Here is a 24,497-nt window from a genome sequence, read left to right on the forward strand (position 1 = left end):
TCTGAGAATAACAGTAGAGACATTGAGAAACAATTTGTTCAAAAAATTAGAGGATTGTTCTCTTGTAAATGCTAGCTGTTATCAAAACTACGCCCTAATAGCCCTTTTATGGGGATCGCGGTGGCAAAATGGGAGTATGGTTATAGGCGCCTCATCTAACTCCACCACTAATAGCATTCTATTCGCGACAGTCCCTTTCACGCTCGCTGAATAAGAGTCGGGGAAATACGACCGCGCTTGAGTGAGTTGAAAGTGTGAAAGGATGGGGAAAGGGAGGGAGGGGAAAAGAGAAGCGCAGTAGCGTGTTGAAGCAAGCGAGAAAGAGAGACAACCTGTTGCGGCTGCCAAAAGCCAAAGGATTCTTACGCGAACTGGCCTGAAATGAGATCCGGAGTTCTTATTTATACCCCTTACTAAGGGACTGGTGCAAATAGTAAGGAGAAATTGGACAAAGATCACTGTTGGAGGTTGAAGGTTCGCGATGGACGTTTCGAGCAACACACACGCTAACAGCTAAGGTATAAAAACATCAATTTTACTTTTTAACGCAGTTTATTTCAATTGCGTAATGGATACTTGGCAAGATCTAACGTCTTGTAAGAAGGGAGAAATAAATCTGTAAAATGAGATGGGAGACGGCCACAGCAATTATATTTAATGTTTACTTGTTGACTCAGCGTTTGTGTTTTTATCATGCGTACGAATGACGCATTCAACAAAAATTTAGTAACACTTCTTTCCTACTCCATCCCACTTAGCTATCCTTGCTACTTTTTCTATAAAAATTATAGACTTCCTTGCTGTTCTTCACAATTAAATATGACTTAATTTACATTATCATAATCAAATGAGTGTGCGCGCTCTGATTGGTCAATCAGCTATGGTTTATTGTGCCAGTAAACTCATGGAAATTTCACGTGTCATCTGAATTATTACATAAAAGCAATAGACCACAAGTTTCTATGGTTTAGAGGCATGATAAACCACTTGGGATGTTGGAAGAACACTCGAAGAATTCGTAAACCACGAGCCGCAGGCGAGTGATTTACGAATTCTTCGAGTGTTCTTCCAACATCCCGCGTGGTTTACCAGCCTATAAACCATAAACACTTGTGGTCTATTGCTTAAATACCATAGCTTCTAGTTCCTTACACAATATTTACTGTATTTTAGAGTGTGTATGGTCCACCTTGTTTTGAGCAACCCTGGCAAGCTATATGGGTCATTTAAATTGCATCCGCGAGTATTCATTGATCTCTTGAATTTAGCTGCAGTATATTGGTGCAATAAATTATGCCTGATAAGTCGGCTAGTACAGCTGAAGGATTTTTCTTGGCATCACCTTGAACTTGAAATTCTAAGCCTGAACCAGGAGCACAGGGAATAATCAAGTGAGGAGCTGTTTTTCCCCCTTGCCTAGCATTAGGGCTTGGTTGTGGTGACTTATTGTGATCACACAAGGACCTTCTTCCCAGGGCTCTCCATCTACTTGAACCGGGAGGGATCTGGTGTCCTTAAGTGTAAGCTGTAGGCAAAAAAAACAACAACAATACAACGGTTGAGATCAGAGAAAAGAAGAGACAAATTGCAGCCTTATGAATTGTCACTTCAATGATTTGTGGAAAAAGGAAGTTGCAGTCAAATTGGTTTTCAATAAACACTGAATTTCTCAGCGAAAAGCATACTTGAACCAAAACCACAAAGATATCGCAGGCCACTCAATTCACATACTTTAACAGTCCTTGCTTGACCGAGACGGAGTGGGTCAGCCATATTAACTTGCAGTCTAGCAATGTGCAGTGCTGAGTAAAGCCCGGCTACTTCCAATACTCCGTCATTAATGCTGTGAAGAGAAAACAGAGAAGCTGTTCATATACTATACAGGTGCTACGTTTAATTCGCCATGCAATGTTACTCCTCAGCATTGTGTGATAAGCCACAAAATGGCTGGAAAAGAGACAGAAATCAGTGACGAAGTATGTGTTATTTATGGTGAGGTGCGGTGCGGTGGCCTCACGGTTAGCACGCTCGACTAGAGATCGAGCAGTCCTGGTTCGAGTCCTAGCTAAGGACATTGCGCTGTGTTCTTGGGCAAGACACTGTACTCTCACAGCGCCTCTCTCTCCACCCAGATGTATAAATGGGGTACTGGCAAATGTAATGCTGAAGGGTAACCCTGCAATGGACTAGCATCCCATCCAGGGGGGAGTACAAATAATCCTACTTGCTTCATGCTACAGACAATGGGATAAGCTTCGGCCAGACGGGCCACTTGGTTTGTATGCAGACTTCAGCCACCTTTACCTATCTGTTTTTGCAATATGTGAGTAAACTTACCTTGGTGGTGAAGATGTTTCCTGGTCATCATTGACCCACAGCTCACAGCCACCACACCAACTGTTGATATTGAGAATGACAATTCCCTCTAATTCCGGTAATTCAACTTTTCGTCCATCCATTTCCAGCTGAAGAAAACAAACATACATCCATGTCATTGAGAATGCATTACCACAATATTATTATCATCGTCATCGTCATCGTCATCGTCATCGTCATCGTCATCGTCATCGTCATCGTCATCGTCATCGTCATCGTCGTCGTCATCGTCATCGTCATCATCATCATCATCATTATCATCATCACAGTGGTATCATCAAGGGCCTGGCAAACTGACTGGCTGTGAGAATAATTTTTCTTGCCTGGTTTGACCATCTAGAGGAAAGATTTTCCGTCAAAGAAGTTAAAATCAAACAGTTTTGCCTGCCTGTGAAAACCAGTTGCCCTCCTGCTGTAAACTTTAGTGAAGCCCATGCAACAACCAACTGACCAACCAACCATTTATTTGCCAAAAATGAAGAATGAGTAACACAGGGAATAAAACTAACTTTATCGGGCAAAAACCTAGACAGAGTAATAAATACTCACATAAATTTACAAACTTTATCTGGGTTGTAAAACTCAAAACACGAAAAATAAGAAATGGTGCAATTTCCAATTCTTATTCAGTTCACTGCAATGTGGCCGAGCAAAGGCTGCCATTCTGCCAGGAAAAATATTTGTTATCTAAAGATTTACAATGTCATTCTGGATTACAACTTATTAAGCCAATATTACACATTCCACAACTAAATTAACAAATAAAATGCTTTTAAAAAACCCTTGGGCTCCTACCTCAACAAGTTCATGAAGATCTTTGCAGTCTTGCTCAAGAACATCTCTGGCTCCATACAATCCATAAACGGCCTGAGATTATGCAATACAAATGAATTTGTAGAAAATTTAAACTATATAATATTTAAGAAATAGAAAACATGTGCTGTGTTTCTATCAAGTTTTAGTACAAATCTAGCGTTCTATTACAAATGCCATTCTCTGATTGGCTATGCTACTCACTATCTATTCTGTGATAGATAGTGAGTAGCCTAGCAGTGTGCCCTTGTTAACAAAACGATGGCCACTTCTTGGCGTTTTCGAAGTTTCTGTGAAGAGGATTTAGATGAAGTTTTGAATGACTAGTAGATTTATGCTAAAACAATTAGATTATTCGCTCTCGATTTCTATGCGTGATAGCTGACTCAGGATGCGCCCTCGTCAACTATCACATGATAGAAATCTCAAGGTCATAATCTAATTGTTTAATAGCAACACGTGTCAAAGTTTGGGAGAATGAGAAATGCTGTGGACACACGAGCCGCAGGCGAGTGTTTCCACAGCTTTTTCTATCTCTTTTAGAAAACACTGTGATGAAAAAAAGGAAAACAGCTTGTTAACTTTGATGATCAAAGTGTAAATCCTCTTGGCTCGCGCCATCATTACGTCAACAGCTCATGCTAGTTCTGTGTTTCCATCAAGTTATAGAAACGTGATTTTTAACCAATCAGCTCGCTTATTTTCTTGGGACTGTTTTCTAAATAAAATATACAGTGTTGTCAAAGCTGACATGACACTTTTTGTTTTGAATATAAATTTGAGACAAGATGTGGGAAACTGCCAGATATTTGAGACAAGTTGAAAAACATCCAACTTGCCTAACAACAGTGGCATGAAAATAACACATGTAATAGATTTTTCAATTCTCCCACATGGCAACTACCTTCCAAACTTGAGAATGCGTGAGCGAAATTTTAACACTAAGAAACATAATGAAAATGCAACAATTAAATATACTGTATACCTTATTGATAATGCGGCTGGTAAACAGAGAAGGCTGACTTTCCCGATGGAGGTGAAAGTTTAGTACCACTTTGGCATCACAGCCCACTGAAAAATAATTATTCATCCAAAACACCTAAAAAAACATGCAAAAATATAGAACTTTATTAAATATGATTTTTTCCCCCTACTCAGTTAAAATACTGATTTCTAGTTTTTTGGCAATTTAGCTCAAGCCTGAAAAGAAACCTCTCTTTTCCAGATAAAGTTGAATTTCTCTTACTAACTGTGTTGAGGAATTCCAAATGTGATAGTAATATTATTTTGTATTTTTTACCAATTGTCACTTTCTGTGTCTAGAAAGACAACTCTCTTAATCTGACACTATAAATTAATCCAGCTCTTCGTAACACACAAACAAAACATAATATATAAAATTTTATGGTGTTGGGCGGAGGGAAGCAAATTTTCATCTGGAATTAATTACTGGGAATGGCTTGAAGTAAAAACACTTCTGGAAAACTAGGATATCATATCAGTACATTTCATGGCCAAAAATCAGAGAGAACATTGCACACTAATTTGAACAAAGTCATCAACATTTTGTCAATGATCAGGACAAATTTCAGTGCGATATTTTACTGCTGAAACAGCATTTATTGCAGTTGTCTTCCCACCCGTCCTCCCTTGTCCTACATACAGGACGCTTGCATAATACCCAACCTGGATGGTCACCAATGGGAAGTTGACTGTAGACAACAGTGTGGCCTTGTGCAAGGTCTTGGACTCTTAAAATTTCAATATACTTTGTATAGATATGCGCAAGAATCACTACCTTTTTACGCCTTCTGACATCAAAGTATCTTCTGCTACTCTCCACGGTTATTTTCCATCTGCGAGAGAAAAACATCTGACCAGTGAAACATTCTTAATCACAGGCAGCCCAAGCTCATGATGCAAGGAGTTATTTTTTGTTTATCTTTTTATTACTTTTATGCAACGTTCAGCAAAACATGACATACACGACATGTACATGTATACTACTACACTAGGAGTGGAAACCCATAAACTCCATAACTTACTTAAAAGGCTTCGGATCGAGCTGAGAAGCGAGATGACAATTGCGGCTTTTCATGTGACGTCATCATTTTCCAAAATAAGAAATTACCAATCCTTCTGAAGTTTTAGTTTCATCAGATGTAAGACCCTCTAATAACTTGACGTTTTGCAGCGTTTAAGCTCGACAGGGTTCCTCATTTTGAAATAGGACACGTTTGAATTTCCAAGTTTATGCATTGTGTGACATTAACATGGCGGCCCGATAGGGCTCTCGAGTAGGTCAAAAAATGAGTTATTGCTGAAGTTTTTGCTAACTAAACAGTAGTTGCTCTAGAAAAAGTATTAATTTCAATGTGTCAGAGCTCCAGAGTAATAACTTTTCATTTTGATGGCAAAACTCAATGACAGATGTTTCTGTTACTTCACAGCCACCATGTTTGTGTCCCTCCGAGGGGCACAAACATGGCGACTTCATACAAAGCTCTATAAATTTGAGTGACACACTTCTCCGAATAACAGAAGAATGAAAAACTGCACAGACCTAAATCTTTGTGAGGTTGTTTATATATCAATCATCTTTCATATCCCAGCTTCTTGACTTAATTTATTGCATGGTTATGATTTCTTTTTTTGATGGGGTGACACTGCAAACCAGCCATAGAAAGGACAACAAGGCATTGAGGTCAGTCAATTTTAATTTCAAAATATAACAATTTCAGCTATAAATTTGTTGATTGCCATTTCCCCCAAACAAACCTTTACCGGTGAGCTCAAAAACAAACAAATGCGCCTGGAATATTGAAGAAACAACAATGGCTATGCCCTCTGTCTCTCTGCCAACATGCTGCATCCCAGACAGAGAGAGAGGGCCAGAATTGGATTAAACAATGACTTGATTTTGTTCAGAAGTGTGGATGAACAACAATGGCTAGAATAATAGGAATAAATTATAAATTTATGTGAACTATTGTTTGGCTCCAATTCACAAAATAATTTGTAAACATTTTCTAGATTTATCTTAACATAGAGTTACATTTTGCTAAGAATGGATGGAGTATATTTACCTGTCCAGCGGAGTCACATTAGCAGTCATGATAGATGTCAGTATTTCATTAACATCTTCTTCACCTGCGTAGCCGCTGCCCCATCCAAGAACCCGTGCAAGGTCATTACCAGTGCCCAGAGGAAGTATGCCAATATATGGAGGCAACTAATGACAAACCAAATCCCACAAAAGGGTTTGATCGAAGCTCCTAAAACTCATTAATAATTCATCAAGTTTAAACAAAGGAAATCATGACTGTGACGATGTTTGGATATATAATCTTAATTAGCATAGACTTTTGCAATCTTATTTCTCCATTTAGTTTGTTTCAGTTGAGATGATATATCAAACACTCAAGACAGTGTTTGACCACATTTCCAAACACCTCGAAGTTCGTCAAAAATACTCTGCTACACATCGTATTTTCAACTCCCTTTTGTGTTTAAAAATGTGGTCAAACATGGTCTTTCATGTTTGATATATTACATACTGTCTACAGTACATCTTAATATTGTTTGAAAAGATTATATTTCATAAAACGTTGGTTTTTTAACCTAGATATAACTTGCTTTTCAGTTTGACTTGGCTACGGGTAAATCTCAAGTAAGCTGCTAAGAGCAGATATACCAGGTGACTTGCTGTTCCAAAAAGATTGGATATCAGCATAAAATAATTCAACATGCTTTTCAACAATTTAAATAGTCACACTACACCTGCTTTATTAAATATAACTGACACATATTTATTTTCATTGACATATATATTACAAGCAATGGGCAAAGAAAGTCATGTCAGGAGGTTGATTTTGCAGTCGAGCCAGAGGATTCCATTCCTTTGTTAGGAAAATTCTTAAAAAAATTCGAATAACACATTTTATGGTAAGAGATGAAACGACTATAATTATAATCTAATTAATCAGGCTAGTGAAAATTGTTTTGGGTCAACTAGTGAAAACATTTCAGGGTAGTGCATCATAGTTACCGCTTGCCTAAAGGGCAGGGTCAAAAACTGGATTTCTTTGCATGCTGTTCAAGTGGCATTGAGAATTTAGTGCACATGTACAATTGTACACTAAGACAACATCCTTAAAAACTAGGCAGCTCTGCTGATGATTTCCATAACTCTCACAAGAAATTACCTGTTAGTCAATCACAGGTTTCCTGAACAGGTCCCAGAGACTCAACACAGAATATTATTTTATCTAATATTCTATTTCTAAAAAATGAGAATTTAACAGACCTTTAATTTGACTTTGTCTAAGGCACCAAGAACCCAACCAACACTGCCATCACCTCCGCAGACCAGAATACGGGTCCTGTGGTTTGGAAGAAGCTTACAAAACTCAAGTGCAGATTCAGGGGGGACCTCATGAAGATCTATCACCTGAGGACAGAATAATTCAGAAAATTATCCAATGTTAAGTTTGCAAGAGGAAAAGAGGAATAGGTATACAGACAATTTTACTGCAGTTAGGAGATAACTCTTTGAATTAGGACTGCCATAAATTGCAGCTCATACTGTAAATTGGCTTTTGGAAAAATTTTGATATAGTTGCGAGACAGGACTGGACAGACAGGACTGTCATTTCTGAGGGGTTGCTCTGTAGGCATTTTTTTTCTTTTGAATATTCCTTTGGGGACGGGTGCATGGAAGTAGATCTGCTTTTTCTTGAGGGGGTAAAGGTAACTCAGATTATTTCTCAAGGGAACACTGTGTTGTCGCTTTGAGCTTTTATTAATAGGCAATAAATGTAGATCTACCTTGTCAATGCCAGGGCAAGGGGGGCATGGGCCAGGCGGGGGCAGGGAGATGTCAAGTGGAATGGCTCTGTAAACTTCGTACTAGGACTAATGTTGACTTTTACCTGCACTGGGTTGAGTATACTTTTAAACGTCATTAATAATCTCTCTCCTTCATTATCTCCACTCTTGCGATTAGCAAACACAAGCAATGGACTCCAGTTTTTTATGGGAGGTACCACAACTTCACGAACTACAAATCGTTTCTTGCTCCGCCAACTTTCCACGGTAAGACTTATACAATGTGGAGGTAAAATCATGGTTTTATACTTTCCAAAGTCACAAATGTTTGATTTACTTCGAAGGCAATGATCGTGTGTTTTATCCTGGCACCAAACGCATCTAAGATCACATAATCTGGGTTCGGTACCGCAATGAAAACCGCAGACGCTACATGTGCTACAAAGAGGCAAGTTTCCTCGCACCCATTGATGGTTCATGTAGCTTCTCTTGGACAGAACCAGAACTTTGCAAGCAAATCTCTCTGTTGCCCCGTCGATACATTCTTCGTGAACTGAAATCCCGCAATTTTCACAGTATCCACCTCTTACTAGAGGTCGTTCACAGAAGTTACAATACGTCGGTTTATCAAGGATTTCAGTCATAAACCAACGATGACCCTTGTGTGGATCTCCAACACGTAGACCGCGTTTCCAAGTCAGACCCAGGAGCTTTGTCAACACCCAGGAAAGGAAAATAAACATTCCACAACAAGCTAGGACTTGGTATACATCTCCTCGCCATTCCAAGATGCTTTCCATTGGCTTTCAACATATCTAAAGTGAGCTAAATGAGCAATTTTAAATTGTGATTAAAATCATACCGACAACACCTGCTTTTAGGTAAGACCGCCATGTTGAAATTTACCCAGAACGCCCTTCGCGGAAACAAATAGAGTGGGGATCTGAGTACGAGACATCATTGATGACGATTATAGTCATCAATCACTTAAAGGCCATCGTCATCAATCATCATCACATTGTCGACGAATTTGAACTACCCTTTCGCTGCAACGTGTAATATTAGATGACAGAGAGAACCTTACAACGAACATCATCAATCAAGGCTTAATCCGGCTACTGTAACTCAAGAACGCGTATATTATATAACTGTATGTATAGCATAAATTACACAGCCCTTACAGAACATAAGCGTGCATATAAAGAATGTTTGGCAAATTAGCATATTATAGCCTTGAATTAAAGTAAGTTCGCCATTTTGAATAATCAAATCCAGAAACTCGTTTGTCCAGTTTGGCTATGACGTCAGTGCTTTCTCATTGGCTCACAGCCAAGCCTTTTGTTCTTTTGCTTTATAAGTGCGACAGTACCCGGATGGTTGGGCGGCTAGTTAACTCCACCGCCATATACACATCTACATCTCATTAATCCCCCACATATATACCTACACAGCAATACATCCCCCAAAAATATCAAATATTAATCCCCCACGTATTCTTCCACATATACCTACACAGCCTAATCTCAATGATCCCCCACATATACTTACGCAGCAATACATCTCATTAATCCCCCACGTATTCTTCCACATATACCTACACAGCCTAATCTCAATAATCCCCCACAGATACTTACGCAGCAATACATCTCATTTATCCCTTACGTAGTCTTCCACATATACCTACACAGCCTACATCTCATTAATCCCCACATATACCTACACAGCAATACATCTCATTGATCCCCCACATATACCTACACAGTCTACATCAGATCTGTTAGTCCCTCACATATAGCTGCACATATACCCCACATATACCTACACAGCAATACATCTCATTAATCCCCCAGATAATACCCACGTGATTCGCGCGTCAATTACGCGCGCTTTAATGGCTTCCTTCGCACTGTTTCCTACAGTTTTCAAAAGTTATGAAAAGCGTTACAGACGTTTTCGCTGTACTAACGACATTCTGTGTGCTAGGCTTAAGAGCGCATTAACCGATTTATGCACGCGCTCGCGCGCGTTGCTAAGGAGGTGAATTTCACTTCCGGTTTATTACGTCAGCCTGAGCGCGGAAAACAAAAACAACTCAATAACTTCCAAATTCGCTTACATTTTAGATGTTTTTCCTTGCGTGTCACAAAATGCAAAGTAAAAAAGGTACAAGCAAAGACAAAATAAGAGAAGGACAGAAAAACAAGAGCAATAGAAAGAGAAAAACTAACTCCGTGTGGCTTTGTTTGATCTTACCGAAGTGCGCTGGTAGTGTAAATTGCGCACGCGCTAATAGGGTAACTTCCAATATATATCGGGCGCACTTCTGGTTTCTTTAAATGCTAAAGGAAACGCAGTTTTTCATTAAATCCAGCCTTTTTCCACGGATTTCGATTAAAGCCAACTTTGGAAACATAGCTATGCATTCCTTTTTCGAAATCATACTTTTTCGGAAAATTGCGAATTTTTTAATATTTTGAAATTCTTTCAAAATCTAACCTTTTAGAAATGAAACGAATCCATGCATAGCGTAATGAGGATTTAAATTAAAATATTAAATCAACGAAAAAAATCCCGATAAAGTAATTTGCCTGGGAGCGTTTGCGTTTTTTCAGTATTAGTCACATGACCATGGGCGTGGCCTGATGACGTCATCACTAGTGTTGCTGATCATGGAAAAATTAAAACACTTGAAATAACTCTGAACTACCTAAAAATGATGAGGTTGTATGAAAATAAATTTTTCTTAGCAACGGCTCGAAAAGATCGCTTAATGGGCCCTTAAAGATTTTACGCTCTTGTACGTTTTTATCGGCGTTCTTTTAGTTTTCGAGCGCAAAGATTTGTGGGTACGTACCGGTAGTCATCACAAACGCCTGTACGTGTTCTATCTCTAGTTCCCAGTTTCTATCGGTTATCTATAGTCATATTACTGCTATTTACAAGGTGTCCATCGTATATTTATTAAGGTTTTCCTGAATATCGTACTGTCCATTAATTTTTTTTCTTAATTATCGCCTCAATTCATCATAAAAAAAAAAAGAATTTTATCTTTTTCAATATTTTTGTCTTCCTGAAGGCTTCTTAATTACATTGCAGTTTCCCATTTCTAAGGCTCTCGCTTTTTAACCATATGTTAAAATTTCAATAACTCCTGTTAAAATGACAATGAGATGAAGAGATTAGTGATCCCCAGCGGATTGAAACTTTTCTTAACGTGCATTAAATCGGATAACCTGATAACTATCTGATGACTGCCTATGCATAATTTAGCACAGTTCTGTGTTCGCGTAATTACTACATCCAAAATGACCACGGAAATTTAATCATAGGTTACTTAATACAAAATGAGAAGTGGCGCGCAAACTTGGAACGACTGAATGATGATGGTAAGATTCTTTGCTCACTTATTAAATCAGTTTAGCGGATTACAAAATACCGTGCCATTTGGAAGTAAATTCCAGATTACCCTGAGCTTTGTTCTAGAGGAACGCATAGTTATTTTTAGCCCGCCTGACATACAGTTCTTTCTCGCTTTTCTGTTGGTTAAATGAGTTCAAATTTCACAATACCTGAAGACTTGCAATCGGAAACTTCGCCCATCTCTGTCAGCCGGTAATTACTACTGAGGGCGATTAATTTTGAAAACAAAATCCAGTGTTAACATTAATGGTTACGTTGACAATAGTGTTTTCTACTTTGTTCACACCGTTGATGATAATTCATATTCATTCAGTGATTAAGAAGTTAAAAACGCCTTTTTAGAATAATGCGACTTCGTTTAGACGTGTAAATGTGGAGAACTGAAAAGAAATGATTGCAACATAACTTGTGTTTCATGGCGAAGGGAGGCCTCGCTTCCACCTACCAAATAGGTTGAAAAGGACAAATTAGGTTATTATGCAGTCCCTGTTGCTCTCCGATAGAGAGCTCGGCTCTCCTATGGGCAAATAAGAGCAAGAGTCGTCCATTCACAAAGTAGAAATAACTTCGCTATAACCTAACCATGCAGGTGCCAAATATTGGAGAGGTAAAATAACATTACTTAATTCTTGCAGAGTCAAGAAATTGTATCACTACATGACTTAAGTTACGCGATCTGATTCATCATTGGCGAGAGTAAAAACTTGAACTTGTTCCTGTATGATCTCAACTGGATCCTAAAGATCCTTGCGCTTGTTGCATTGTGACCACTTCCAAAAAACGTTGCGCGATCTTTTACGACAAACGATCGCTGGAGAGTGGTTACCATGTGGCGAGATATGGAAAACCTGAGAAACCACAGGTATCCCAAGCTCCTTGGGAGTCGTGAAGTTTTAATATATTACGCTGTATTAAAGCGGTTTTTAATTGAGTGTCGTAAAACCAAAACCAAACCCAAAGTTTTTGCGTGATTACCTTCGACACTCAATTGAAAACCGCTCTATATGGAAAAGATATCCAGTAAGAACTACTCAGTTAGTTCGACTCTTTCGTGGCTTCTTGTGTTTCCGTGGCGTTTGAGAGCCGTTTCAAAGCGATTCCAGCGAGGTTCAATTTCACCGTTTTCCTCTCTATTAATCAGTCGATTACTGGGTTTCACCGCTCGAGCTGCCCACTTTACGAACTGTTATAAACGATTGTCACATTCCCATACAAACTTTTCTTTTTACGCTGTATGTTTTCAAGATTTCAGTCGTTTCGTGATTTGGGAGGGCCTCTAGGGGACTATGGGCAGAATGTTCCCTTGTTCCCTTGACAAATACCATTGTTCCCTAATATGTTTTGTCAAAGTTCCCTTTAATAGTATAGACACCCCTTGTTCCCCCAAATTATGACATGTTCCCTTGTTCCTCAAAATCCCTCGCAGGCCCTCATTTGGTTGCTTGAAGAAAGTAAGGTAACAAGATAATGATATCTTTTCTTTGAGCTGTACAGTGGCGGATCTAGGGGAGGGGCCCGGAGGCCCCGGCACCCCTCCTCCCTTATTTTGGGTAAAAAAAGAAAAAGTCACAGAGGGGAGAAAAGCCGGCAGGGTAAGCAAAACACACCTTCCCCCAGCCCCCCTTTGCCCAAGGTCTGGATCCGCCACTGCTGTAGGAACAGAGTTGTTTGACCTGCGTTTTTGTTTCTGTTCAAAACATCGTTTAATAACGTCGTTCGTGCTAACTGCTAACACGTTGATGGGAGTAGCTACTGGGAGTAGCAAATTCGGAACTAACGTTAGGTAAGCGGACGGATGAGATTGATTTTGTTCTTGCCAGGTGTAAATGAATCTCATTAAGTGTAGAAGACTGTGAATGTCGTCTTCCGGGAGACGGATGTCATGGAAAAAGTGTTGTCGGGCAACGTTTGACAATGCAAGGATGTCTAAAAACGGCGGAACACATTGTCTTGTTCAAATTCATTAGTAAATTTGATGCTTTTGTGTCGTCTATTTAGATACCGTAAAAAGCTCATTAGCAGTGTCAAACATGGTAAATGTGTCATCAAAATATTTATACCAAAGCGACGACAGAATCTGCCGTTTATTACTCACTTTTCTTCAAATATTAACCAAAACTGGACGTAAAGGTGAATCCACGGCTACCCTGTCGATCTAGTCGAAGTATGGGCCATCGACCTTTTTGGATTTTCTGAGTGACGAGGTCCAATAGATTCTGTAACACAGCACGAGGTAATTTCGGAAGATCAGGAAGGAAATTCAACTCTTCTCGAAGCAAATATGTATTGTTTCGTCAAGTGGCACATTTGTAAATAGAGAAGTGACATCTAAAGAGCACATTATTTCGTTGCCATGTTTGTACGTTTTGGCCAAGTCTACAAAAAGTAAAAGCCTGAAGTCTGCTAACAAGGTAAGAAGCAAGATTGTGATTGTGCGTGTTAACTAACGGAGGAAACGATAGGGCGGAAAGGGCTTCCATGCCATACGCGTACGGGCACCTTCGGACAGTTGAGGGTGCAGTGACCTTCTTGTCCGAATGGTGGAGTGCTAAAGCCGGGATACAAGTGACGCACTCAAATTGCTTAAAAACAACAGCGTTCACAATTCCCACGTCTAACAGCTCGTCTAATGTAACTCTTGGAATTCCAAAAGTAGTTATTTTGAAACACCGCGTATACTCTATGTCCTCTATGACCCGATCTAATAAAATCAGGCACCGTTAGTGGCATTAGGCGCGAACCACAGTAGATGCAGTGCTAGCGATCGGCTGATCAGATGCAAAGCCATTCAAGTGTTTCAAGATAGACGCGTTGCAGAAGCTGAAGTATTCGAGACAAGCGTCTCAGAATAATCGAGTTGCTTGAAGTACCATTTCTCTGACGAAACCACTTACGGTGAACTCCGGGGAGGCGTCTAACCACACAAGGATTCGTTAAAAGTAAGTGTAACCAGAAAAGTTATTCAAGTGAGTTTTGGAAATCACGCAGACAGCAGTGGAGTGCTTTCTCTCAAGTGTTAGTGCCCAAATCATGAGCGCTTTGCTCTAAAAACTTCACGGCAGCTTCCAAACCTGGGAGGGAACAGCCGCCTCCTCTCCCCCCCTCCCCAATCCGCCCCCAGCTCGTAGGCCTGTGCATCCAGCCTTACGAACCTAAACAAAACATTAGAAGATCCACTACCGGGTAAAATCGTAGATATGCTACGTAGATATGCTAGAGCACGGAAATATTCGGCCGAGTTTGCGAAATTTTCGGAAATGCTTGCAATGTTCGTAAACGTCGATTAGCCTTCGGAAAATCTTGGAAAACGTATCGCCAATACACTTCAATAATGGACGTTAATTTTCGGTGTCACAAAGGACTTTCCGATATTATATTCGAATGAAAACGTGAAAGTAAATTTATTTTCACCGTATTCCGTAGAATAGCTCAGTAGATAGAGCACTGCTGTGTGTCTAACTGCGATTATCAATCACGTCTTGATAGCTTTCTCCCCAATTCAAATATATGATCTTTCATATATTCACTTGTAAACATTTTAGTTATAGTAAAATATTAAACCATGAAACGATATCGATTCGCACTTGAATTTTAGAAAAAAAAATAAAACTTTCTGTAACTGCTTTTCCGGCAGAACTGATTCAATGGACCAAGATTTAAAAAGAAAACTTTCAAAACACTTGGCTTATCATTGTAACTGTTTGAGACGAAAACAATAATCACAAATTAGAGCGGAATGACAAAGGCTTTCCGTCAAGTTTGCCTACTTTTACCACCATCAAATTTTAAATTTTTGTTTTTCGAGTGGGCGGTTGAAGGATGTTGCTTTGCTGATAAAAATTCACCTCATTTTTAATTCTGTGTATTAGAATCACAACTTCTTTTCAAAAGGACACCTGTTCTGAGATAGACAATGCACTGTAATTTGTTTGAAGTTCGCTGCCGTCGCTGTACAGGAATATTATTTGCCAATTTCGAATGAAAACTCTACGTAATTCCAAGATGAATGAAGAGCGATATCATTTTATGTTTTACTTTAATTGGCTCATTTGCTAATGATTGACAAACAATCGCTCTCGTACTTTAAGCGTCCAAACCACAAGTTTGGTTTATGTTAATTTGCACTTACCAAAGCCATGTTTTCGTCCTTCTGGACGAAAGTAAAGTCCAACAAGCACAAAACGCAAGGTAGGCAATGCCACTCAATATTTTTCCTTCTTAGAAATAGGAGGTACAAAAGTTAGCAGCTCATTTCGATTTTTCTGTGCCAACTCGCATTTGGGAAATAATTTATTTTTTACAGATCAGAGCCTTCGACAATGACGACGAGACTGGATTTTATTTTGACTTCTTTTTTCAGTTTCTTGGATCGTCTCTTCAGTCGTGTAGCCCAGTAGTGTTGTCTTTGCTCGTTCTGTTCAGAAACCAAAATTTTGTCTTGAGAAATTGAACAACTCAATGAAGACACAAGGTGTTTTTGCACTGAAAATTCAGATATAGTCTTCAGTGGTTTTCAATAAGCTAAAATTTCAATCCTATCTTATGATAGTTTGAGCTAACCAGCTTTATTTTAGTTCTGGAATTTTCCAGTCCCAACTCGTGAATGGACCAAGACGGAAGTCTACTTTTTTAAAACAAAATTCTTTTCCCAAAATTTGATCAATTATCTGGCGTTATGTTTAGATAGTCTAGTTGCGTGTGGACTAAAAAGGTGTAGATTATAGCATTATCGAATTTAAGATTATCAGCGAAAAGTGGTAGTCTTGTCATTTTTTGACGTAGTACCGACTCGTTTTACGTCTCTACGTAGATAAGAAATTAAGGATGTTTTAAAGTTTAAGATTCCGCTCCATGTGACGTAATGATAACATCAAACCATATATCCCACAGACACAAACCAGAACCTACTTTGTGTTCTGTAAATGTTTTTAATTGCAGTCATTTATTTACACTATAAAGGGCATTTACATACATTTCATAAGGTTAAGTAATAAAAACAGTAAAATATTAAGAAATATTAAGCCGTAAAGAAATAAAATTTATTTATGAACGGTGACCAAAGAAGCAAGAGCTTTCTAGTTGGACACCGCCATAGTCAAGAATGATAAAAAATTAAGAATTTAGTTAAGCCTGAGACCTACATACACTTCATTACGACAAACAGACACTACACTCACACTTACATAGCGACAAAATCAAGTTGAGTAGCATTTGCTTTCGCTGGTAGAAATTAAAAACGATTCAGATTTGGTAGCTTATTAAAGTAGATGAAAACTTCGATTAATCCACCACCAATGTCGGAATAATTAGTGAGACGTATGACATTAGTTAATTTTGGTGATCACTTGTTGTCATACAAGATCTTCACTGCTTTCGACCGGATTCTAGGTAAAGCGCTGAAAATTAGAATAAACTATCTATTTTTGTCACACTCTATTGCAAGAATGACGAGTGATTTTGAAAAAAAAATTGTCAAGCCCTCTAGAAAAAGCCTGTATTTCGATGAAACTCCAATAGTGATTTATCAAAGCCATAAACATAATAAAAGAAAAAAATGAAAACAAGCACTTAGATCCACAAAGAACACGAAAGATATTTCACCATAAATATGTAGCTTTGAAGTATAAAGTAAAATAATTGATTAAAACAATTTAGGAAACAAAGCCATACCAAAAACCATGCAGTCAAAATAAATTCCTGATACCAGGTTAAGACTAAGCATGTGTTCAATGATTTCCTATGAATTTTTAAATAATTTATACTTTTGTCGATACTAGTTCAGTGCTTTCAAATAGCCGAAAGGTTTAGTTTTATATGATTGTCTTTAATTTTGTCTGTATGAACTCACATTATATTGTTTGTACACCCTGGCTTTCGGATTTCAAGCGTGCACATACACTTAAACGGTAAAAAAACAAACAAACAAACAAAAATAGCTTAAATATTCCATTTAAATTTTAACCAAATGAGTCCAGCACCCTTTGATAAGATTTGCAGGTGAATGAATCAATGTTTTCCTGATGACGTGTTTTCCCTACCTTATGTAAAATCATGTGTATAATAGTACAAGATAACAACAAAACAAAGTAATGACACTTACGAACAGAAGCATGAAGCTGACTGTCTGTGCCGGTAGCCTAACACGCATTATCACCGCTTCTTGCGTATTTCAAACATTATGCTTCATAACCTTCCAGTTTGAAAACCATTGCAGCTGAATTTAGCTTCATTACGCCGGAACCGGCCGCGATAATTAAATCCATTTTTAATTCCGCATTTTAATTCCCCCAGGTTCGATCTTATCGACAAAATAGACATACGTTTTTATCTAGAAACTCACTTTATTGTCCAAAAACTCGCTGGTATTCTAAGGCCCAGTTCCGACGTCGTGCTTCTGCCGTGCCGAACTAAATTGCAATTAGGTTCGACTCTAGCACAGCAGGAAAACAACTCTGATTCAGACTTCGTGACAGAGTCGAACCAAATTCAGGATATACTGATGCCTCGCAACAATTCTCCTCCTAACTCCCCGTGGGAACGCAATCCCGCCAAAATACATTAATTTAATTTAGGAATTCTGTTTAGCGCGGCAGAAGCACGACGTTTGAATCGTTACCGTGTGGCTGTAACTAAAAGTGGCACGGGGACTCGGGGACGTGGGACTCGGGAAGGTGGGGACTCGGGGACTCGGGGACTCGGGGACTCGGCGACTCGGGGACTCGGGGACTCGGGGACTCGGGGACTCGGGGACTCGGGGACTCGGGGACTCGGGGACTCGGGGACGCGGTGACGCGGGGACGTGGGACGCCAGGACGTCGGGACTCGGGGACGCGCGGGGACTCGAGGACGTGGGATATAGGGACTTGAGGTCGTGATAAACAAACAACACCTGATTTTTGCGCTGAATTTGTAAAATACAATTTTCGGCGGCCAAGTGAAAGGTAATCTAATATGCTGGAGACTTTGTCAGCAGACCAGTAGTTGATGATTTCCAGCGCCCATGGTTTGGCCTTGCCTATTTTACCGTGAGAGTTCTGGGTACAAAATAGTTTCAACCTCGTGGGCAGCCATGGAGGACTTTCCTGGTGAGTAACTGTGTTTTCTTGTCAATCCTTGAACATCCGTGCCGTATCCATGCCAATTTTGACGCTGATGTTTACTTCAGGAAAACCGTTAATCCTCAAGTCCCTACGTCCCACGTCCTCGAGTCCCCGAGTCCCCACGTCCCCGAGTCTCCGAGTCCCCATGTCCTCACGTTCCCACGCCACCGATTCCAACGTCTCCGAGTCCCAAGTCCCACGTCCCAGTCTCCAAATCTCCGCCCCACTTTTAGCCACAGCCCTGCCGTGCCAGAGTCGTGTGGCACGGCAGAGCTTGTCGAACTTAATTGCTTGCCGAACTTAATTCAAAAGTTTGATTCAGACGCCGTGCTTCTGCCGTACTTTTGTCGAACTTAATTCCTGAATTTAGTTCGGCACGGCAGAAGCACGGCGTCTGAACTGGGCCTAACCGCTTTATAATACTTTATCGCGATTTATTTCCGCGGGAACATCGCGAATATACATGGAAGGCACAAATGTTCGCAATTTCGCAAAAAGAGTTTACTGAGAAATTGAGAAAAACATTTGCGGAAATCAAATGTGCTAGTTTCAAAAAATAAAGTAACATTTGGAATACTGCTTTTACAATGGTTTTCGGTTGTGTAAGCACCAACAGTTAGTGCGGTATGCCAAGACGCTAGCGTCCAACTGATGCGGTAGTTAACCTTGTAAATAGCGAGTTGATCCTGGAAGTCAACTGGGTATTGCACGGGTACCGCCGTTTACACGATTGTTTTTTACACTGGTTTCGAAAACCGAGTTTCTGGCGAACATTTCAGCACCAACCTGGAATTGCCAAGGGTATTATACAATTAATTCTTTCCCAAGGAAGTTTCTAACCTGGGAATATCAGAGGATTTTCAGTATAGTAATAGTAGTAATATTTTCTTCCACTTATGATGAAGCAATGTAGTCTCTCGCAATTCCTTAACACGTGTGCATATGGCTAGTCTCCTTACAGCACATTTTTTTCTATACCAGCCTTGTTGTAAAATCTGCAGGTGTACGAGTTGTTAAATCTGTTTTAGTCAGGGGGAGTCTTGAAGTGCCGCGAATTTAGTCAATATTTAGATTTGGAGATCATCTGATCATTTTAAATCTACCACGTTTGATAAATTTTTTTTTTCTCATATCAATTATTTTTAACACCTTATTTTTGCGTTTCATGATCCGCTTTCTGTTGTTTAGTGGAGGCGCGGTGGCCTCGTGGTTAGTACGCCGAGCGGTCCGGGTTCGAGCCCTGGCCGGGGACATTACGTTATGTTCTTGGGCAAGACACTTTACTCTCACAGTGCCTCTCTCCACCCAGGTGTATAAATGGGTACCGGCGAATTAATGCTGGGGGATGACCCTACGATAGACTAGCATCCCATCCATGGGGGAGTGGAAATACTCTTAGTCGCTTTATGATACAGAAACAGGGATAGGCTCCGCTCTGTTGTTCTCCGTTGGCTCGTGTGCAGACTTAACCTTAATTTATGATCGTATGGAAAAAGTTTCAAAATTCCCGAAATTTCCAACTTAGCACGGATTGCGCCCCTGCGTCTGGCAAATAGCAGTGATAACGTCTAATTACTTGACACAGCAGACGATCGATCAGAGTTAAAATGTTTTATTGTAAGCAACGCATGCACTTCAAACACAGATTATGTCTTCGATGTTTCAAGATATTTTATTCCGGTTGGCTTAAAAAAAAATGCAATTCGTATTTTCGGTCGAAACTTGTCCTTTAATGAGAAATCAGTTCCAATCAGCGCTCAAAATTTTCAAAATTTCGAGTCGGGATTTTTCAGTCAAATTGAAGGCATCTTCTGTTCACCAGGAAGACGGCTTCACCTGCTAACAAAATAAAAAATCACAGAGATTCTAAATCACGCTCCAAAGCTCTGAGAAAATAGCTAACACCTGAAACATATTTAGAAACTATTCAAAACACATTAAAACTATTTGAAAATATTTATTACAACGGTTGACGCTCTTTCGAGACGTCATGTAGGTTTTTTTCAATACTGCCTCCTTGTAGCCGAAACAAAAACTCTAATTGACAAAAAAAAAAAAATAGGAAAATTCATTTCCTATACACAGGAAAGGAAATTTTGAACCATTTCTCGTCCTAAAAATTATCGCCTTAGGTCATTTTTGCATTAATTCGTAAGTGTGTACTGCTTTCTAATGTCGGTCTCCTCAGCGTGGTGGAAAAACACAATAAATCTAAACACTTCGACACCTGCAAATACGAACAGACAACATTTATGGGACCGATTCAGCAATCAGCTGGCATTTAGAAAATAATCTTTGAATATCTGTCAAGCATCTTGGCGTGATTTCCGAAGGCGGGCTGAATTAAACATGGGCCATACTTACTTTCATTTCATGTGAAAGGTGCACATAAAAAAACACAAACACACAAAAAGGCAGATGTCGGAGAGGGAGGATCACATCCGTATGATTTTCCTTAAAAGAACGTATCTGAAAAACTTAGCACGATTTTACAAGACTACCATAGTAGACAGAAAGGTAAAAATTGATGTTTTCTAATTCATATACCGCTTTTTCTAAATTTTTGCCTAAAAGATCTTTTATCACCGTAAATGCAGTTTCGATTAAGTAAAATCAAGAATGCGAGTCATAAAGTTTTTATCTTCGTCTTCTTATTTATTCTCTAAAATTATTGAAAAGCGAAATAATAAAACATGGAAAAAGCCGTTAATGAACTGGGCGCGATTTCTTCGGCGTACTCAGTATTTTGCGAAATGTTCAATTTCACTGCACGTACTAGTAAATTAAGGAAGAAAAATTACCAGACAGTTTATTTCCATAGTTGAGCGCTGATCACGACGAAACCTTCTGTTATCTCTTTCTTTTTGCAGGATCGTACAGGATAAACTGTGAATGAGAAAATTATTTCCCGGATTGTGAAAACCATTTCCATCGAAGGTATGAGCTTTTGCTATTCGTGTAGAAGATTTTGAATTGTTCGCGAAAATAACGAGGTAAACATGCTTATGGTGATCTTTTAGTCTGGGGTTTTTAATTCTCTCTTTTCTTTTTGACTGAAATTCAAAAAAACGTAATCTCTTGTAATTCTCTTTTTCCGTTTTCCTTTCCTCTATTTTTATTTTTATTTATTTTTTATTTTTTTATTTTTTGCTCACTGTAAATTGCTGTATTTTACACACTTAAAACACATATCTTATTGCAATCTCGGTAATTGCGGATCATTTCATCATCAAGATTGTGAACCAATATTTCATACCAGGAGCCATAATCGGGGACGGAGTCCCCGATTATGGCTCCTGTTCATACTCAAGAACCTCTTGAAAGTATACAACAATTGGTTAAAAACACTAATCGTAAGAGTTTTGAGAATAAGAAAAGATTTTGACCGAAGATATACTTAAACTTAGAATCATAAAAGAATTATTAACAGGAAGAAATCCGGCTCTTTGTCAAGAACGTCGTAGTTGTAGGCACGAGTAACGAGGGCCGGCTTACAAAAAAGGCAGAGTTTAAATTTACATCGACTTGTCAGTAACTAATTGGTGAGGCCAGAAGCAATCGCTCAGGAAAGATTTTATGAGCTTCTACTCGATATTAAATAGTCCAGATTAGTTTCTTACCCATACACTACAATTACGTTTAATGTAAAGGTGAAATGGGGCACAAAACGTGTTTAATTCTAATCATATATGAATGGCGGTTAATGAATTGTTTTTTTTTTTATTTTTTCAATTCTCACTTGGACTGTCAAACTAAGGAAAAACTGAGCCAGGTGTTGTCCTTCCAATAACATGTTCCGACCAAACTATGCAATTAGTTCTACGAAAAAGTAATTAATTATAAACGTATGTTTAAAAAAAAGACAGCAACAACAACAACGATTTTTGACTTTTACGTCGCCTATTACGGCCTGGATTGATTAGCAGACACGTATAAACGATAAAGATGGCCAAACGCTGAAGGGAACGTGCAACTTAGTCTGCTTCGTTCCCAGTCGCCGCTGTGTTTCGTCCTTGAAGAGCACTAAACAATGAGTGTGGTGCTTTATGGTTACGTTGCGGGTGCAACAGGCTCACAACACCACGGGCACCGCGCTCCAACCAAAGAGGGGCGCCTGGGGACGAAGCAGAACTAGGAAATTATGTTAAATGTCCAGGGCTAGCTGCTACTTATTGCCTATACAGTAGGTACATCAATGAATGATGACGTGAAAAGCAAGCTATTTCTCTAGATGTTTTTTTAGTATATATAATCCTGTACCATTTAACTTGTGATCTGATTGGATAAACTGATGCCATGTGTCGAAAGATGGTCGGCCCTAGGAGGGCGCTCAGATTTCCAAGCTTCAAATGCGAAGAGCAAATAATAACTACCTAATAACCGAGAGTGAGGTCGTTACGGGAAAATCTCAAACTGAGGCCTTGCCGTATTGACCGAGCGACAGCGGGGTCAATACGGTAGGCCGAGGTTTGAGATTTTCCAGTAACGACCGAACGGTCGAGGTTATTAAGAGGCGCCATCTGTAATTTTCAACTATGGCCATTTGGACCAGAAAAAATCAAATTCCTCAAACTTTCTCAGATGAATGGTCTAGATAAGTGATTCACAAAAATATAACTTTCAGTTCAATTCGATTCGTATTTTAGCGCTGGGGCCACCATCTTGGTTTTGCCCCTCTGAGAGGGCTTTCAGCGGCCATTTTAGGGCACATTTTTAACAATTTGCCACACAAAGAAAACGATCTAAATCCAGGTAAAAACCCTTTATTCGAGACAAGCAAATGTTTCTTGTTACATTGAGAGGCTGTTTTGGCAATTTGATCATCACCTGATTTTTCTACAGAATTTTAAATTTCTTCCCTTTCGGACTACTCATGACGCGCCATAAAAAAAGGCGAAGTTTAAGGGAAAATATCGCCAAAAGTACATCACTTGAGATCCCAAAACTACCCTCCACTTAAAGAGTAATGTCTCACCTGTAAAAACATGCAATAAAATTTTGGGGCAGTTAAAACTGTAAAATGTTAGAAGAAGAAGTTTAAGCTGTGCTTTTGTCAACAAAGACCGCCGTCCTAATTAGCATAATAACGTGAAAATAACGATGCACAGAGAAAATAATGATATATTCCACTTACCTCGCGACATGTCGACAACTGGATGTTCTACGATGCCTCATGTTATATTTCCAGTATGTTTCAGCCACATTTTCGGTGATTAGTGTACGAAATCACTCTCAGACATCGTCACGGTTAAGCAGATTTCAACTCTCCGAAGCCCGCTTCATAACATCTATCAATATTATTTGTCTTAAGCCGCCGTTTACAAGAAGTTTAACAATTTGCTGAGATCCTAACTGATCCAGAAGTCTGTTAGCAGCCTTTAAAATCTTCCTCTTAATCGAGGATTCTCATCAAGAACTCGTTTAAGCTCAGTTCTGTTTTGATCTGTTGTGCACCCGCCATTATTCCACAGATTGCGTTACATTTGACAAATGCGCATTCCAACGGGTAGGGGTAGGGTGGGTAAGAAGTGAAAATTTAACCGATATTAAAGCCATTTTACGCATTTCTGTGGCTAAACTAGTTACTGGCTTTCCCAGAATGATTTGAACACGAGCTTCTGCTTGCAGGTATTTTCTAGGTTATTTTTGCAGGATAGGTAACGGGGGTCGTGTATTAAAAAAAAGAAAAAAGAAAAAAGAAAACGATAGACAGTATCAGGTCAAAAGATTATGATCTTTGTATCTTGATCAGCTTTATCAGTTCATCAGTGAGGCCCTATTAGGGTTTTTCAGGATACTGGATATTTGGGTAGAAAATTAACAGGATGCAAGAAATTTAGGGGAAAAATTATTGCGGTAGAGCATGTTTAGATCAGATAAAGCGGCATGGTTTTAGGCATGGTTTAAACGCCAGGCGCGCGCTTGGGTTGGAACTAGTGACGTAATTAACTACCCTAGCAA

At 39.3% G+C, this 24,497-nt stretch overlaps 1 protein-coding gene across 1 annotated transcript; it reads right to left on the reverse strand.

Moving 5' to 3' along the window:
* Positions 1 to 533: 533 nt before the first annotated feature.
* Positions 534 to 8,934, reverse strand: LOC110063974 (diacylglycerol kinase epsilon-like). The gene is made up of 9 exons (XM_020770973.2): positions 8,121 to 8,934; positions 7,496 to 7,639; positions 6,276 to 6,421; positions 4,988 to 5,045; positions 4,175 to 4,288; positions 3,172 to 3,243; positions 2,338 to 2,465; positions 1,732 to 1,843; positions 534 to 1,525 (listed from the first exon to the last, which is right to left on the reverse strand). The coding sequence occupies exons 1-9, from the start codon at positions 8,814 to 8,816 to the stop codon at positions 1,388 to 1,390; spliced, it is 1,608 nt and encodes a 535-aa protein (XP_020626632.1). The 5' UTR covers positions 8,817 to 8,934; the 3' UTR covers positions 534 to 1,387.
* Between the last annotated feature and the right edge of the window lie 15,563 nt (positions 8,935 to 24,497).

The sequence above is a fragment of the Orbicella faveolata genome, unplaced genomic scaffold, assembly GCF_042242905.1.
Source record: "Orbicella faveolata isolate gen_17 unplaced genomic scaffold, um_ofav_v1 contig_2, whole genome shotgun sequence".
NCBI classification, from domain to species: domain Eukaryota; kingdom Metazoa; phylum Cnidaria; class Anthozoa; order Scleractinia; family Merulinidae; genus Orbicella; species Orbicella faveolata.